We start from the raw sequence: 17,646 nt of genomic DNA on the forward strand, positions 1-17,646 counted from the left end.
CAGGAGCCCTGAGCTCATCTGGAAGTCTCCCGAAAGGAAGGGCCAGGTCCTCCCATTCTCACATTCCTCCCCATCTCTCGCCCCTCTCATAAATACCTCATGACCTGGATCTGAAGGCCTTCATCCCAGCCACCCTTCCCCGGGTCTCCTTTGGGAGAGGGGCTGGAGAAGCTCTAGGGTCTGAGAGGAGAGAGGTGTGTGACACTGAGGAAGTCTCATCCCCTCTCCGGCCCTCAGTTTTCTCAACAGCGCAATGGGATAATAGCACCTACCTCACCCAAACCATGAGGCTACCCAAGTGCAGACTGTGAGGCCACATGAAACTTACAGGGCACCAGAGCAGGGTGTGGGGGAAGGAGGCTGGGCGTGTAGAGAGGCTGTTTCATTTGCCACCATTCAGAAAATGTCACAGGCCTGGGGAAATGAGAGCTTGTTTCCTAGTGAGCACACACCCCTCTGTCCTCACACGCAACCCACACTCTCACCAACAGGCACAGTGCTGCCGCCTGGCATGTGGACCGGGAGAGGTCATGACAAGCCAGTAGGAGGGTGCTGGCCACCTCTCCCACCCCCTGGATGGCACTGCGGGCCAGGGAGGAAGGAGTGAAGGGGGACAGTCTCCAGGATATCATAACAGGCCCTTGGAGAAGACAGTGGAAATCTGGGCTAAGCAAGGACGGGCTTGTTATCTGGGTCTTCACTATTGACTGGGGGTCCCGTGGGGACAAATGTGTCTCCCTCATTAGACTGGGGGTTCCTGAGGGCAGGGGTGTCTCTCCTTTTGCACTGGGGGTTCTTGAGTATAAGGGTGTATTTCCAGGGCAGATATCCATCTTAGGTCTTTTGCCCCCAACTTGTTGATGGGAAGGAGGTATGGTTGGGCCAATATGGGGATGGTGGGACAGGGGTCAAGTACCCTCTCTGGGCAGAGCGAGGCCTGCAGTGGACACAGCCCTATATGGGGGTCAGGGGGCTGGGTTCCAGATTTCACTCGGCCCTGACTCACTGAGGGATGCTGAACCCCCTCCACCAATATAGGCAGAGTCCGCTCCGTGGGCACGCACGCTCGGTTTAACACCTTGCGGCCGCCAGCTTGAATCCTGAATAATTTTTGAACAAGGGGCCTGCGTTTTCATTTGGCTCCTGTCCCTGAAAACCATGGAGCCAGCCCTGAGCACAGGCCTCGGGGCTCTGTTCTAATCTGTTTTTCAGCCTAGGAGCCTTTCTGCACACAAAATACAAGGAGGGGTGTAAAGAGATCAAACTTGGACAAAGCTGCCCCCCCCCGCGGGGGCCCCTCCCCGCCAGCATGGGCCCTGGGGGCTCCTCTAGCCATGCCCAGGCTGGGGGCGGCTGGCCCTGTGCACAGAAGTGGGGCTGCGCACCCCCAGCCCCTCTCCTTGCCCCAGGGTCTGGAGTTCTCACCCCACCACTGGCTCCAGCATTGTTCTGGGCCCCCTGGGGTGAAGGTGCATGTCATCACCAGGAGGTGGTAGTGTGTTAACCCTGTCAGAGAAGCAGCGGTCCTCTGAAACCTCTAGCCTACGGGGATGGGGCCCAGGCGCAGATGCAGGTGTCGCACGGATGCAGAGTAAGAGGCGGCTTCCAGGATGTGATTTCACCTTCTCTCCCATCCACCCATCCTCCAGCCTGAACTGCCACCCTGCCTGCTCCCCTCTTGGACTTTGGTCAGGCCCTTGCTACACTCCGTCCTCTGCAAGGAATCCTGCCTTAGCCTCACGAGTCGCTGCTCCCCAGAGTGAAGCAGGTTGTCAGAGCTGGGCTTGATGGAAGAGGACAGAGGTCACCTGGGGTGGGGCAAAAGGCAAAGAAAGGAGCTGCTGTGGAGGTGGACAGTGAAGTTCCTGTTTTGTGCTCGGTCTGGTGGGGGGCACGGAGGAGTCCGCCTGCTTCGTGTTTCTGCCCAGGCTGACCCTGGTGGGTCCTGAGATCCTCAGTTTAACAAACCAGACAAATGACCTTCCCCACAACCTGGCCGGCGTCTGAGGCCACGGCCCGCCCCAGCCTGGCTGATCAGTTACCCCAACCGGTGGAGAGACGATGCCCCAGTCAGCTCAGGGTAACGGCACGCGGCTACGCAGGTGAGCCCTGGAAATCCGGGCCAACGTGGGAGATCCGGTCACCTGCTCGCCAGAGCAACACGGACAGCTTCGCTCGGCGCCACCTGCAGCCTGAGGGACAGGCGGGGTTGCAAGTACGCGTGCGCACACACCAGGGCACGCATAGATGCTCACACATCCACACTTATGTACCCATGCGCCTCTGCATTCACACACACACACCTGAACTCACAGCCGCACACTCCTACCTGACTCAGATACACCTGGGCTCTCTCACACACACACCCCTTCATGTACCTGGGTACACACACGTGTGCGCACACACAGAGGCCCTCAACACACCTGCACACATACTTGAACACACACATACACCTGTGCACACACACACCTACACTCAAACATCTGCACATACACTGCTGAGCACGCACACTTAATCTGCACACCCAAATACATCCTAGCAGCCATGACCCCTCAGTGCACACCTGTCCATCCCCACTCAATCTGCACACACACACACACACACACACACACTGCCCATCCACTGCTCAATGTGCACAGAAAGGCACACACACATCCTCTACACACACACTTCTGTACCCATAACACAACCCCCCATAGTAGCCCCACTCCACCTACACACACACACACACACACACACACACACACACACACACACACACACACACACACTAGCACCCAGGACCCGGCAGTCACTGGGGCTGTGTGTAGCTCAGACATGACACAGCACAGATAGAGCCCCAGGGTTGCCTGAGCCTCTAAGAAGCCTGGTGGTCTGAACTGGAGGGACTTCAGAGCTCCCCTCCCCACCCTCGCCTCATTCAGAAGCCCAGAGAAGGAGGGGGCGTATCCCATGTTGATGCCATCAGGGGCAGAGCTGGGTCTCAGGACCATACGGTGGTGTGGGCCAGCCTGCTTTGCGACCCTGGGCAGGTCCCTCGACCTCTCTGGGCCTCAGAGGAGATCATCTCAGAGGCTCCTTTTCATAATCTGTACTGAGAGGAGCCTCCTAAAAAGGGAGAAATCAGAGGCAGGTGGGGTGGCCTGGAGAGATGGGGGGAGGGTGCCGAGAGGGGGGCTGGGCCCCAGCGCCTGGCGGTGGGAGGGTCTGGTACCAGGATGACAGGGACCGTACTGGGAGCAGCGTGCTGGCAGGCAGCCAGGGGAAGTTATGGGAAGGCAGAGCAAGGGCCTGAACCACCATGCTGTCGGCCACCTGGCTGTGCACCTTTACACCCTGAGGAGGCGAGGGAAGGGGCCTCCTGGGATTGTTGAGGGTAATGTCTCAAGCTGCCAGCTTCCTGGGGCGTGGGCGGCCTCCCCTGATGGCTCCATGGGCCCCCTGGGCGCTGCGGGGCGTGCGGGCCTCTGCCTGCGCCTGCCCTCAGCGGGGAAGGCCTCTCGCTGGCCTGCTGGGGGTGGAGACCCAGCCCACTGTCCGAGCTGTTCCTCAGTGGCAGTGGCTTTGGCTCAAGTGTGCAGGGTGGCCTGGAGCCAGGTCTGGTCTCAGACCTCGGGGCGCTCACTGCCAGCCTCAAGGTCTGGCTGGGTCACCACTGGAAGACAGGCCACAGGCCTCTCTGCACCAGACCCAAGGGATTTGGGGTGGAGGGCGCAGCTCCTGCACTTGAGGAGCTGCTGGAGAAGGGGTGGGCACCTACCAAGGAAGACCCAGGGGGAGAGGTGCCCCAGAGCTGCAGGGAGTGGTGTGGGCTTGGGAGGGGCTCCTGAGTTAGAGTAGGTTCAAGCAGTCCAGCCGTGCCTCCTGCTGGCTGTGTGACCTTAGACAAGTCACTTCACCTCTCTGTGCCTCCACGTGCTCACCTGTAAGCAGGGATGGTGAATCCACCCGAGCCCACTGTTGTGGTGTCTGCTGACCACCAGGTGAAGTGCCTAACGCAAGACAAGCAGCCCTCCGTGGGTGCTTTGACGGCCGCCTCACTGAGGCCAGGCATCTCTGTTGGAGCTCACACCCAGGCTCACCCTTTAAGGGCTGCCCACAGGATGGCGACTCCCCCAGGTACAGATCTAAGCCAGCCCTCGTCCCTGAACCCCAGACCCACATAGTCAACCACTGACTCAACAGCTGCACTTGGACGTCTCACGGGCATCCCAAACTCAGCACCTCCAGAGGACTTCCGGATCTCCGCCCCCTATAGGCTCCGCTGCCGTCTCTACCCCGCCCCGCACCCCCCCACCCCAGTGCAGACACTCTTTCCTTCCCATCGCTCACACCAACGACTGTGGAGTCATCCTGACTCCCCCCTGCGCCTCTCATCCCACATGCACTCCATCGGAAACCCAGCCAGCGCCACCCCCTGACACAGTAGGAATCCCCCGCACCTCACCACTCCTGCTGCCAGCAGCTCCCTTCGGGATCATTACAACCACCTCCAGCAGGGCTCCACCCAGCAGCCAGAGGGATCCTTTTAAACCTATGTCCCAACGCATCCCTCCCTGCTCAGAACCCCGCAGCGGCTCGCTTCTCACTCCCGGTAAAAGCCACCAACCTTCTCACAGCCTCTGGGTCCTACACCATGTGCTCTGTCTACCCCTTGACCTCGTCCCCTCCACCCTCCTCCCCAGCCCCAGCCTCCTTACGGTGGGTAAACGGCTTTTACACCCCTCATGTTGTGTGATTGTTACAACACCTGTAAGGCCTGCAGAGGAAGGGTCATAGCCCCAATCTGTTGATGAAGAAACTGAAGCAGAGAGGCCAGCTGGCTTGCCCAGGATCCCACAGTTAGACACAGAGCTGGGGTCCTCGGTCCCTCTGATTCTCCCTATCTCTGGCCTCTGACTTCAGTGACTCCCAATCCTTCAAGATAAAACCCCCCAGCACCCAGGCAGCGCTGGGGCAGTGATGTGGGCAGAGTCCACGGGGCCCTTGGGGTGTATCTAGACCCTCAGGCCAGGCTGGCAGGATGGCCTGACAGAGCCAGCAAGAGGCAGCTCATCGGCAGCTCCAGCCAGTGGAGGGTGGACCCTCAGCTGATGCTGCCAGGTATCCCCACCTGGCCTTTGGGGTGGCTTGGGGCCAGGGAGAGAGGGAGCGAGTGCCCAATACATCACCCACCTCGGGGACCCATGGGGATCCTGCAAGGGCAGAGAAGAGGGTGGAGAGAGGAGGAAGAAAAGAGGAGTGGACAGAAAGGAAGATGGGCTGAGTAGGGAGAGAGGTAAGGGAGCGTATAGAAAAGAATGGGGAATTCCCTGGCGGTCCAGTGGTTAGGACTCCACGCTCTCACTGCCGAGGGCCCGGGGTTTGATCCCTGGTTAGGGAACTAAGATCCCACAAGACACGTGGCACAGCCAAAAACAAGAATGAAAGCGGGGGCAGCATCCCAGGCTGGCAGAGAGGAGAGAGGAAGGTGGGAAGGAGATGGGGAGGGGGAAAAGGTGGGGCAGGAGAGGCAGGGATGGAGAGATAGGGAAAGAGAGAGGAGAGGGAGAGAGGAGAGGTGGAGGGTAGAGAGAGGGTGGGAAGCAGCGGGAAGGAGAGAGATGAGGCAGCGGAAGGTGGTGGGGGGCGGAGAGAAACGGGAGAGGAGGCAGGAGAAGAGAAAGGGAGAGAGAGAGGAGAGAAACCCAGAACCTGGAGAGAAACCTGAGACGGAGAGAAGACAGAATGAGGCAGGAATGAAGGCACTTCCAGAGCAAGGTGAGAGGCCAACTAGCCCCAGGAGGCTGCCCCCTGCTTGCCGCCCTCACCCACCCCCAGCCCCTGCCACTCACCTTGTCAGCCGACTGCGAGGTACCAAAGAAGATGGGGATAAAGGCGAGCCAGACGATGCAGGTGGTGTACATGGTGAAGCCGATGGGCTTGGCCTCATTGAAGGTCTCGGGCACTCCGCGCGTCTTGATGGCGTACACGGTGCACGTGACCATGAGCAGCATGCTGTAGCCCAGCAGGCAGATGAGCGACAAGTCCGAGATGTCACACTTGAGCACGCCCCTGGCGAAGCGGGGGTCGAGCGTCCGCTGGTCCTGGAAGTCCACCACCGAATGGGAGGGGTCCACTACAAACCACACGCAGATGCCCAGCAGCTGCAGGGAGATGAGGCTGAAGGTTATGGCCAGCTGCGAGGCGGGGCTGATGAAGCGCGGGGCGCTGACCGACCGCTTGCCCTGCTCGAAGATGCGGTAGATGCGGTTGGTCTTGGTGAGCAGGGCCGCATAGCTGATGCTCATGCCCAGCCCCAGGAAGATCCGGCGCAGAGAGCAGGTACCCAGGTCGGGCTCGGCGATCATGAGGAAGGTGGTGGCGTAGCACAGGAAGATGCCCGCCAGCAGCACGTAACTCAGCTCGCGGCCCGAGGCCTTGACGATGGGCGTGTCGTTGTAGCGCACGAAGGTGACCACCACGAAGAGCGTGGCCGCGATGCCCACCACAGCCAGGAAGAGGGGCAGAACGGCCCAGGGTGAGCCCCACTCAAGCTTGATGATGGGGATGGGCTGGCAGCCCGTGCGGTTCTCTGTGGGCCGCATGTCGTAGGGACATGTCTTGCAGGTGTAGCGGTCCACCTGGTACTGGTACCCCGTGCAGGGCTCGCAGTGCCAGCAGCAGGGCATGCCCTTCACCGTCTTCTTCCGCTCACCTGGCTGACAGGGCAGGCTGCAGATGGAGCGGGGCAGCTGCTGCCCGCTCCCTGGCCAGTGCATCCGCTCTATCTGGCAACAACAGTGCAGAGGAGAGGGCCTCAGGACATGCCGCCAAGTGCCCTGGACCGCCCCGCTGGTGGCACCAATCTGAATCACTTAGTTAGTGATTTTAGTTAGATGGGTAAAATCCAGCTGCCCGGCCCCTGCCAGGATCAGCTGAATCCAGCAGCTGCATTTAAATAAGCTCCCCGGGGCAGGGTCCAGACCCAGCTGACCACGGGGGATCCTGCTCGAATACAAAACTCCCAAGGGTCGTATGGAGAAACGCCCAGAGACCGGCAGTGACAACCTAGGGTCACATGGCAGAGTGGAGAGGACCCAGCAGTCCCGACTCCCAGCCCCATGAGGCCTTGCTATGCAAAGTGGTCCCCAGACCGGCCACATCAGCATCACCCAGGAGCTTGTTGGAAATGGAAATTTTTGGTCCACCCCAGACCCACGGACACAGAATCTGAGTTTCAACAAGACCCTGCAGGTGACTCCTGTGCACCCTCAAGAAGAAACGTGCTACGGCTCAGCCCACCGGGCCTCTTCCAGGCGGCACAGGGACTTGGGTTCAGAAGAGAACGAATAAAGAGTCAATCACAGGACCACTAATGTGTGCCCACAGGTTAGCGTTTCTTTGCATCTTGCTCTAAATGAGTGCTACTCACTGTTACGTGTCTCTGAAGACACAACTGCTGCAAGCTAAGAGGCGATAGAAGCTGGCACGCCCTGCTGAATGTGTCACAAAGTTCTGGAAAGTAAGCGAGAGCCCCATAGAGCTCCAGGCACTGGGCAAAGGGAACCTGACTACACTTGGGAGCCGTATTCAAAGCATCAGTTCTAAATAAGTGGCTCTGGGCTTCCCTGGTGGCGCAGTGGTTGGGAGTCCACCCGCCGATGCAGGGGACATGGGTTCGTGCCCCGGTCCGGGAGGATCCCACATGCCGCGGAGCGGCTGGGCCCGTGAGCCATGGCCGCTGAGCCTGCACGTCCGGAGCCTGTGCTCCGCAACGGGAGAGGCCACAACAGTGAGAGGCCCGCGTACCGCAAAAAAAAAAAAAAAAAAAAAAGTGGCTCTTAGGAGAGTTCATGCTTAGAGAACAGCAGGCTGTGCTCTTTGCCTTAAGACGTCGTCCTCCTCTGTCCAGACACAGCCCTCCCCTTCCTCACCTCTCTCCCCTCCGAATCCCCCCAAAACTTTGAGCCCCTGAACTCCAGCGTGACTTCATCTATCCAGAGTTCTTGCCCTGCGAAGGGGCAGCAGGCAAGAAGACCCCAGGCCAAGGGAAAGCGCAGGGGCAGGAAGGGCAGCAGAAGCCCAGCCACCCTGTTCTTCTGTTTCAGGGTTGGGGGGCTCAGGGCCCTCTGAGGTCTACGGTGGGGCATGGAAGGAAGCCCCAAGTTGGCAGCAGCAAACCCGGGGGGCAGGGCTAGTCGGCGGCTGCCTCCCCTTGGCCTCCCCTCCCTGGGTTGGGGTGGCCTCTCTCCGCCGCCTAGCCCCCCGGGACCCCTCGCTGCCCTCCCTCCAGGTGCTTACTCTGAGGTGCAGGTGGTCAGTCCAGGAGCCGATGACCTTGTACTCGGCAGAGCCGTTGCGTAGCTGGTACTGGTAGATGTCATAGCGCCCAGGTGCGTCTCCGTTCTCATTGAAGGTCACAGGGTTCCCCGCGATGCCTGCGGGGGCCCGTGGGGGTCACACGCTCAGCTTCTTTGCTGAGCCTTCACCCAGAGTCAGGAAGGATCGTGAGCCCAGGGCAGAGACACCTCTGTATGGAACCCCTTGGAAGCATCTGAAGAGACCCCCGCGCACTCCCACCCCATGGAGCCCCAGGACCCCTTCCCCAGGGTTGGGTGGTGCCCCCACCTGAGAAATTGACGCTGCGGATGTACTTGAGCAACTGGGTGCCGTCCACAGGGTCCATGCGCGGGCAGAGCCCCACGCGGCCCGGACACAGGTCACGGTGCATGGCGTGCAGCGCGTGGCCCATGGCGTACACGGCGTCGATCACAAACTGCACCTTCCCCTCCTGCTCGTACGCCGAGTCCTGCCCAATGCGCTCACGGCCTGCAACGAAATATTCAGAGTGGGGGCGCCCATGAGGCCCACCATCCTCACAGGTGTATGGTGGGAACCACAGCATACCCAGGTGTGCCCTGGGGCCCAGAGAGCCCACCTGGGCACACCTAGGTCTCCGGGCCCCTGGCCCAGTGCTCGCTCCATCACCCCAGGAGATGGTCTTGTGGAGGGCCCGGGGAATGGTCCTGAGGTCTGCTGCCCTCACTACTGTACCGCTGGACCCTGTGCCCTGAGGCCCCAGAACAGCCAGGGCAGGCTCCCTTGTCCCCATCACCCTTGGAGGGCAGTGAGCCTGCGGGTCTCCCTGCGGCCGTGGTGCTTGCCTGCCCTCCCCCAGCCTGGCTTGGACCAAACACGGGAGCAGCTGGCCCTCACACAGGCAGGAGCTGTGACTGTCCATGAGGGCAGTGGTGCCCTACAGCAGCTCACCCATGGGTAGCCCCAGCACAGGGTATGGGTGGGGAAACTGAGGCCCAGAGAGGGTGAGAGACCTGCCGCAGGTCCCTCAAGATTCAGGACACCAGATGCCCTCAGTGACTTCCAGATGCCCCAGACGCCAGAAGGCACCATCATCCCCATCCACTCCTCCCCCATGTCAGTGACATCCCCCCATTAGCCACGGTGAGTGAGCTTTGCAAAATGGGGAACCCACCCCACTCACCCCCTTCTCACTGCAAACAGCAGTGGCTCCCTAGGGCACTGTGACCTCCCATCCTCACCCCCTGGGCTCTGGCCACACCCAACCCCTCTGCTCTGGGCCCCGTGCAAACTCCTTGGCTGCCGGAGGTCTCGATGTCCTCTTGGTAAAAAGATCACCATCCTGCCTCACAGAAGTGCTGTGAGGCTTGAATGAGATGAGATAACAGAAAACACGTGGCACAGAGTAGCTGACTGAGCCACATTGTTATTATGTTTAAGTGGTCAGAATAGAGGGTTTCTAAGGTGGGCTACAGAGGTCCCGGGGCCAGAGCAGGCCAGGAAGGCTTTCTGGAGGAGGAGGAGCTCCTGGCCTGGGCCCTGGGTAATAATGATGATGAAGAATAAGGACTGCTAACTTCTTTTTTTTTTTTTAACTTGCTCTTGTTTACTTTTTTTTAATTTTAAATTTATTTTTGGCTGCATTGGGCTACACATGGGCTTTCTCTAGTTGTGGCAAGCAGAGGCTACTCTTCGTTGCGGTGCACAGGCTTCTCACTGTGGTGGCTTCGCTTGCTGCAGAGTACGGGCTCTAGGCACGTGGGCTTTGGTAGTTGCAGCACGTGGGCTCAGTAGTTGCAGCATGCGGGCTAGAGCGCGTGGGCTTCAATAGTTGCAGCGTGTGGGCTCAGCAGTTGTGGCTCTAGGGTACATGGGCTTCAGTAGTTGTGGTACGCGGGCTCAGTAGCTGTGGCTCACAGGCTTAGTAGTTGTGGCACACGGGCTTAGTTGCTCCGCAGCATGTGGGATCTTCCCAGAGCAGGGATCGAACACATGTCCCCTGCATTGGCAGGTGGATTCTTTTTTTTTTTTTTTTTTGGCGGTACGCGGGCCTCTCACTATTGTGGCCTCTCCCGTTGCAGAGCACAGGCTCCAGACACGCAGGCTCAGCGGTCACGGCTCACGGGCCTAGCCGTTCCGCGGCATGTGGGATCTTCCCGGACCGGGGCATGAACCCGTGTACCCTGCATCGGCAGGCGGACACTCAACCACTGCGCCACCAGGGAAATCCAAGGACTGCTAACTTCTATGGAGCATCCACTCTGTGTCGGGCACTCTTCTAAGCTCTTTATGTATATATTAAGTCATTGAATACTCAGAACAGTGCTATGAGGTGAGTAATTATCCCCATTATAGAGATGGAAAAACTGAGGCACAGAAAAGCTCACTGGCATTCCAGGACCACAAAGAGCTGGATTTGACCAGGTGCTCCAGCTCCCAGCCTGTGTACCACACTACACCTGAGAGACTGTAAGAGCCTGACTGCAGGGGGACGGCAGGAAAGTGGGGGGCGGGATAGGGCAGGGGCTCTGAGGTGAGGACACAGGGGCCGGAGGATGGCAGAGGAGAGGAAGGGAGAGTGCTAGGGAACCCCAGCTTCCTCTCCCACAGCCCCTGCATACAGCATGGCCTGCAGCCTCCTCCCTCAAGGCCAGGACAATGAAATTTACCCTCATACACACACACACACACACACACACACACACACACACACACATACACACACACACACATACACACACACACACACACACCCATGCCTCCCTGCTAGAGGGCCAGTGCTGCACCTTACAGAAGTAATTCCCCAGCGGCCAGCGGGGTGAATGGCTGCACCTGTGTCCCACCCCATGGGCCATGGGCCTGGGTGTCCCATGTCTGTCATGTGGGGGGTCAGGTTGAGGCCCCAGGGATCCACAGATCACCCCCTAGATTCCTCTATTTTCAGCCAATGTATGGTCACTGTGCCCTGCCGCCCAGGGCTCCCACGGAGCTGATGGCTCATCTCATATCCTTGTCTTGGCCACCAAGACTCTGTGACCAAGGTCAGAAACTGACTCCAGTACCCCAACCTCAGGGTCAGAGATCAAAGGTCCCCAGTACAGAGACTGGACAGTTTAGGGGCAGATGCCCAGTTAGCTCTGGGGGCACTGCTGGGTCCAGAGAGAGCCCTCAGCTTTTACGGCGTGGCCTTGGGGCTGGAGACAGGGTAGTCTTCAAGGGGGCTCACCTGGCTCTCCCAGGGGTCAGCTAAGCCCCTGGCTACCCACTACACTTCATTCACACAAGACTGTCTGGGCTGAAACCCCAGCTCTACCCTGTACTCTAGCTGTGACCTTGGACCTGCCACCTCATCTATCGGGCTTCAGTTTCCTCATCTGCAAAATGAGGATAATGATGGTACTTACCTCATAGGTCGGGATAGGGTCCCTATGAGGATAAATGGGTTTATATTCACAACGGGTCATAAAGAGGGGTCTGGTACTTGCCAGGTGCTGCAGAAGTTTGTTAAACACAAGGGTACAAAGAGTTCTAAGCCCTGCCTGCCTCGGAGCTCCTGGGAGAGCAGAGCTTTGCTAACAGGCAAAGCTCTCTCTAGGCCACGGCACAAACAGAGATGGATGGACAGGAGAGGCAAGTTCTCCAGCCTCAGCAGCCTGCCCTCTTACTCAAGGCTACTGATCCCAGCTTCTGAGAGCCAGGAGAGAAGCGCAAGGGACAATCCTGTCCCCGAAGGGTGACAGACGGGCCTGGGGCAGGGTTGCATGGAAGGCCCCAGCCCCAGACCCCACCATCACCCCCAGCCCCCAGGTCCTGCCCTCTGTATCCCACTGCTCCATGCTTCCAAAGCTCCCATCACGCCCTCATTTCATCAGGATGAGAGACTGAATTATTAACCAGGATGGACGGGGAGGCTGCAGCCACTGCAGAGAAGCAGCAGCTCTATCCCAAGGCCAAGGACACACCAGGCTAAGGGACCCTGGCGGAGCTGCCCTCAGCCCCCTCCTCTCCCTATCTTCCCAGGGGTCCCTCCTCAGTGGTCCAGCTGAAGCAACCATCCCTGGGCCACTCAGGTCCAGGACCACGGGCTCTCACTGGGGTCACGAAGCCACTGGCACTGGAATACAGATGACCCCACAGGAGGTCCTCACCAGGGGAGCCCACCTCTGCCTGGGGAGGCTCCCGTGGGAAGGGCTGTGGGCTGTGGGCTGTCAGCGGCCCTTGAACACTGCGCCTTTGGGATCTCCACCCCAGAGTTGTCATGGTGCCAGCCATGGACTTCTAGAGATTTCCCAACACACCTTCACGTCCTTGACTTTTGTCTCAAGTCTGCCCCCAGTTACAAATGAGATAACAGGGCAGTGAGGTGTCCTGCAAAGGGCCTTAATTTGAAAGGGAGCAGCGGGCCTTGAGTGTGACCCCCTACACACACACACACACACACCACACACACACCCCTCCAACTCCAAGGGCACTTCCCCTGAGCCCCACAGGAAGCAACAATGACAGAGCCTAAGTGCGCTCCCTTTGGGGGAGGGGGAAGGGATCACAAACACAAGTCAAACAAGGTCAAGACATGCTGTGCTGAACGTCGGAAGCTGTGCCCATAACCAGTGCAGCTCTCTGCACACCCTCGACTCTTCAGCAAATAACCCTGCAGCATGGCTGGTGCTTCCTCTTCCCCGAGCCTCTGGGACGTAGGCCAGACTGGCCCCCGTCACAGAGGAGGTAACTGAGATTTGCAGGTGGTCGAGTAAGGTACCCACAGTCTTGAGGGAATCCTGGCTCCCAGCTGGTGTTCCTACCCACCTGGGGATTGGCCTGGCTGGTGAGTGGCTGGGATTTGAACCTGGATCTCTCTGGCTCCCAAAGAATTTCCACCACCCTGAACTGTCTGCCTCCTTCTTCTCCCTCCATCCAGCCCCGACCTGCCTTCCCCCTTCTCTGGGGCTCAGGCCTTGCCCCAGTTGTCTGGCCAGGCCTAACCAGGAGCTAAGGATCCCTGTCTCCAGGGCTGGAGGAGGCAGATGGCCATGGAGGGAAGCGGGGGGTCAGAGGATCCCCTTTCATGGGTGGTTGGGACCCCCAGGCCCAGACAGGGGAACCACAGTTCTGGCAGGAAACAAGACACACATTTCTGAGAGCTCCTAGAGGAGATAAATTCCAGACACATGGCAACAATGACAGCAGCAACAGTTTGAAGATGTCCTAATTGTGTCCCAAGGCACAGTGAGCCGGAGATGTGTTCGGCTTAGCCACGGATGACAGCCAGCCCCGGAACCATCCGGGAGAGGACTTTCTCCATCAAACCACCACCCCCCCCACCCCGCAGCTGTGGTTACTACGGTGACTGCAGCCTTTGTCTGCAGGTTGTAAATTGTAATTGAAATGAGTTTTCAAGGTTGAAATAATCAGAGTTCCTCCCTGCCTCCCTGCTCACCTCTCCACAACTACTCACCCCACCCAGCCGCAATCCTCCTGAGTTCTAGGCTCATGTGTACACACACACACACTCCCTCACATAAAGGTATACAAAATCAGCCACATATACACTCCCGTATTTTCACATCTACACATTTATATGTGTGTAGCAACACACAGACCTGCATGCATTTATATACATCCCTATGCACGCATCTATGTTCAAACATGTAGGAACATAAGTGTCCATATAAACATATACTCTATATATTGGGTTGACCAAAAGTTCGTTTGGGCTTTTTTTAAGATTTTTTTTTTGTTTTTGATGTGGACCATTTTTCAAGTCTTTATTGAATTTGTTACAATATTGCTTCTGTTTTTATGTTTTGGTTTTTTGGCGCGAGGCATGTGGGGTCTTAGCTCCCCGACCAGGGATCGAACCTACACCTCCTGCACTGGAAGGCGAAGTCTTAACCACTGGCCCATCAGGGAAGTCCCTCGTTTGGGTTTTTGTAACATCTTACGGAAACCCGAACAAACTTTTTGGCCAACCCAATACACAGCTACACAAGGAGCATGACACTCCCACAAGCACGTGGTCATTCAGATTCACTGTCGCTGAGGAGCCCCACGAGCAGGTCCTGACAAGGATATGAGTGCAAGTGTTTCATCTGGGAGGTGATGGCTGGAAGCACAAATTGGGGGTGCGGAAGCGAGGCAGAGACGGGAAGGGATGGGAAGACACTAACGCCAGGTGTGAGGCTCAACCCCGTGGGGGGGCTCTAGAAAACTGTGTGGCCTATGCCTCAGGGCTGCCCCATCTGAGGGGATAAGTAGCCCCACTCCCACCAGTCTCAGGCTGCAGACTCCCCCCGGGGACATTAACTCCATTGGCAAAGCAGGGCTGGGGAGCGCCGAGGGGACCTGGGGCAACACACCCACAGGTTCAAGTCCACACGTGTAATCGGCGTAGGTGTGTGGACATACCACACACATCTACACACATATAAACTTGCACCTACATACAAATGCACAAACATACACACCGGTTTTCATCCCTTGTGCAAACTTCCAGGGAGCAGGATAAGAGGGTCTTAGGATGCCCCACCCCCAGGGAGAGCTGTAGTGCGTGGTTCTGCCCTGGACCAGCCATATGACCCTGGTCAAGTAAAATTTACGTCCCCCAGATGTAAATCCAGGGTAATAACACTAACCTTGAGGGGCCACTGAGAGGATTCAAGGAGGTGCAGACGTAAAACACGCAGCATCATGCCTTATACGTAGTGCTCTCTAAGCCTCCGTTTTCCTCTCGTCCCTAACACTTCCCCGCGGAAAACTCCCCACCCCTGGAGGCCTCCACCCCAGCCCTGGGCCGCCCCTCCAACCTGTCTGCAGCCCGGCACGTGCTGGGTCTTCCCAGACCCCCAAAAGATGAGCGTGGGGTGCCCACCCCACGGACAGGGGCCCAGGTCAGCGCCCACTGACACTCAGATGGGGGAGGAAGCTGCCACCTGGGTTCCTGGCCAGTCCCCCTCTTTCCTGACTCTGCCTGTGGTTGAGCCATTCTCCTCGTCACCTCCCTGGAACACGCAGGTCTTTCTGAGGGTCCCCGAGTCCTACTCCGGAGGCCAGGCTCCACCACCCCGGCATCCCCAGAAGTCACAGAGCAGGCTCCCCCTCCTTTCCGGGTAGGGCACCTCTAAACAACTCAGCCTGGTGCCCCCACCCCTAGATCTGTTCCACCAAACTCCGCCACAGCTCTCCGCCAACTCCCGTCCTGGGGAACCCTGAGCCAGCCCCAGTGTCTTGGGGGGTTAGGGGTGGGGGCCCGTAACGGTCACCGCCTCGGGGGCGGGGAGGGGAAGAGTCTTGCCCAGCAGCGGGGGCAGGGGGTGGTGGCTCCTGACTCCTCCAGGTGCTCTCTTTCTGGCTCTCAGTGGTGGTACAGCCCAGGGCTCCCCGAACTTGAGCCAGCCTCAGGCCCCTTTTGAAGGAAAACAATTCTGTCCCAGGATAATCCTAGGATGAATGTGGGCCCAGGATGAAAATACTGACATCAGAGGCTGAAGCCCCGGCAGTGACAGCTACTTCCAACTGCAAATTATCACAGGAGCAGAGAAGTTGTCTTTGCAATCTGTAAAGACCGCTTTCAGAAGGCCGTCAAATGAAAATGCCAAGTTCAAGAATCGTCATGGAGCTCCTAGGTCGCTGAGAGTCTGACCTCAAGAACGTATCCCCAGATGTCCACAGACCCTAGTTCAAGAAACAGGACGTGGACGTCCGGCCAGATGGGAGCAGCTCGACACCCCACCCCCCATTCAGCCTCTCACTGGCCTGCCGAGTTGCTTAGCATCTCTGAGCTTCGATCCCCTTTTCTGTAATGAGGTCGGCTCCCGGGACCATTAGAGAGGAGTGATACCTGCAGCAAAAGCCACACTTGGCACCTGCACAGGCCAGCTCCCAGGGAAGGCCATTCTCTACTCCTCACTGGTTCTGCCCAGCCCAGGGGCCTGGGCTTAGCTCTCCCAGACAGGGTCAGACTGGGGCCAGGGGTGAAGGGGAGGCAGCTCGCGGGGCCGAAGTCACAGCCAACCCCCCACGTGGATGCCCCTTCTCCCCCATCACCCAGCCATGCTCCTTTTCCTTCCAGGAGCATCTAGTTTTTCCTCTACTGGATCTTTGCTGTCAACATAGAAATACATTTTAATTTCTTCCATTTAAACAGAAACCCTTTCTTGACCCCACTTTTCCCCCAGCTAGCATCCCTCTCTCCCTGTTTACAACAAAACTTCTCAGAAGGGTTGTCCTTACTCATTGTCATCAATTTCTCTCCTCCATTTTTCTCCTGACCAACCCCAGTCTGGGTTTTGCACCCACCTCTCCCAGGAATCTCCGCGTGGCTAAGCCTGACCCTCCACCCCCGCCCCATCTCAGTGCACCACCAAGAACCTCAGAGTCATCCTTGATTTTCTGCCATCTTTCTCTCACCTCAAATCCTTTAGCAAACTCTTGAGGCCACACTGCAAAACTGATAAAGAATCAGACTCCTTCTTACCACCTCCATGGCCACCACCTGCTCCAAGTTCCCATCACCTCCCACTTGGACTACAGCCCCGGCCCCTAACTGACCTCCAGCTCTGCCCTCACCCCCATCTCTGCTCCAGGAGGCAGCCAGAGTGAGCCCATTATAACATAAATCTGATCACGTCAATCCTTTCTCAAACCCTGCCATGGCCTTGTCTCATTTGGCATTAAAAGACTAAATCCTTACAAATTGCCGACAAGGCCCACAGACCCGTGCCACCCCGCCCCACCTCTCGGACCCCATCTCCTACCTGTTGATCTCTCTGCTCCAAGCACATGGGTCTCCTCACTGCTCCCCAGACCTGCCAGGCCTGAGCCTACCTCAGGGCCTTTGCACATGCTGTGCCCTCTGCCCGGCATGCTCTTTCCCAGTCACCTTCCCAGTGAGGACTTCTGACCTCCTGATTTAAAGGTGCAACATCCCTAGTCTCCCAGAACTCTCCAGGAGGCCTCCTGGATCTGTCCTCTCTGGTCTCATGATTAAGCTCTCTGGAGGCCCTCAGCTCTGACTACTGGGACCACACCATCATGTACCACCTTGTCTCCAAGGCCATATCATCTCCCACCTGCAGGGGGAGCCCCTCAGGGCAGGTCTGTCCCCTTCACAGAGCCCAGCACAGGGCTGGGGACACAGTCAGCCTCTGAGTAAACGCCAGCTGAACAAGTAAGAAACAGCACTGCGGGGAAGGGCTCAGGACCCCTGTGGCCACCAGGTGGCTGACGGCTTGGGCAAATGTGAGTTCCTCTAATGAGCGGCACAACCTGGCGCATACTAGGTAATCCCAAATGTGGGTCTTCCTTCCTTTCCCCAGGTTCCTTTAGGAATGTGGAGGTGAAAAGAGC

At 58.0% G+C, this 17,646-nt stretch overlaps 1 protein-coding gene across 4 annotated transcripts in view; it reads right to left on the reverse strand.

Moving 5' to 3' along the window:
* The window catches only part of GRM4 (glutamate metabotropic receptor 4), a 98,388-nt gene that overhangs the window by 7,449 nt on the left and 73,293 nt on the right, over positions 1-17,646 (reverse strand). For all 4 annotated transcript variants that reach the window (XM_060164135.1, XM_060164134.1, XM_060164136.1 and 1 more), the window contains 3 exons: positions 8,611-8,811; positions 8,284-8,420; positions 5,835-6,770 (listed from right to left, as the gene is read on the reverse strand). In XM_060164135.1, coding sequence (XP_060020118.1) covers positions 5,835-6,770; positions 8,284-8,420; positions 8,611-8,811 — 1,274 coding nt within the window. The remainder of the gene's footprint in view (positions 1-5,834; positions 6,771-8,283; positions 8,421-8,610; positions 8,812-17,646) is intronic.

This window comes from Lagenorhynchus albirostris, chromosome 10, assembly GCF_949774975.1.
Source record: "Lagenorhynchus albirostris chromosome 10, mLagAlb1.1, whole genome shotgun sequence".
NCBI classification, from domain to species: domain Eukaryota; kingdom Metazoa; phylum Chordata; class Mammalia; order Artiodactyla; family Delphinidae; genus Lagenorhynchus; species Lagenorhynchus albirostris.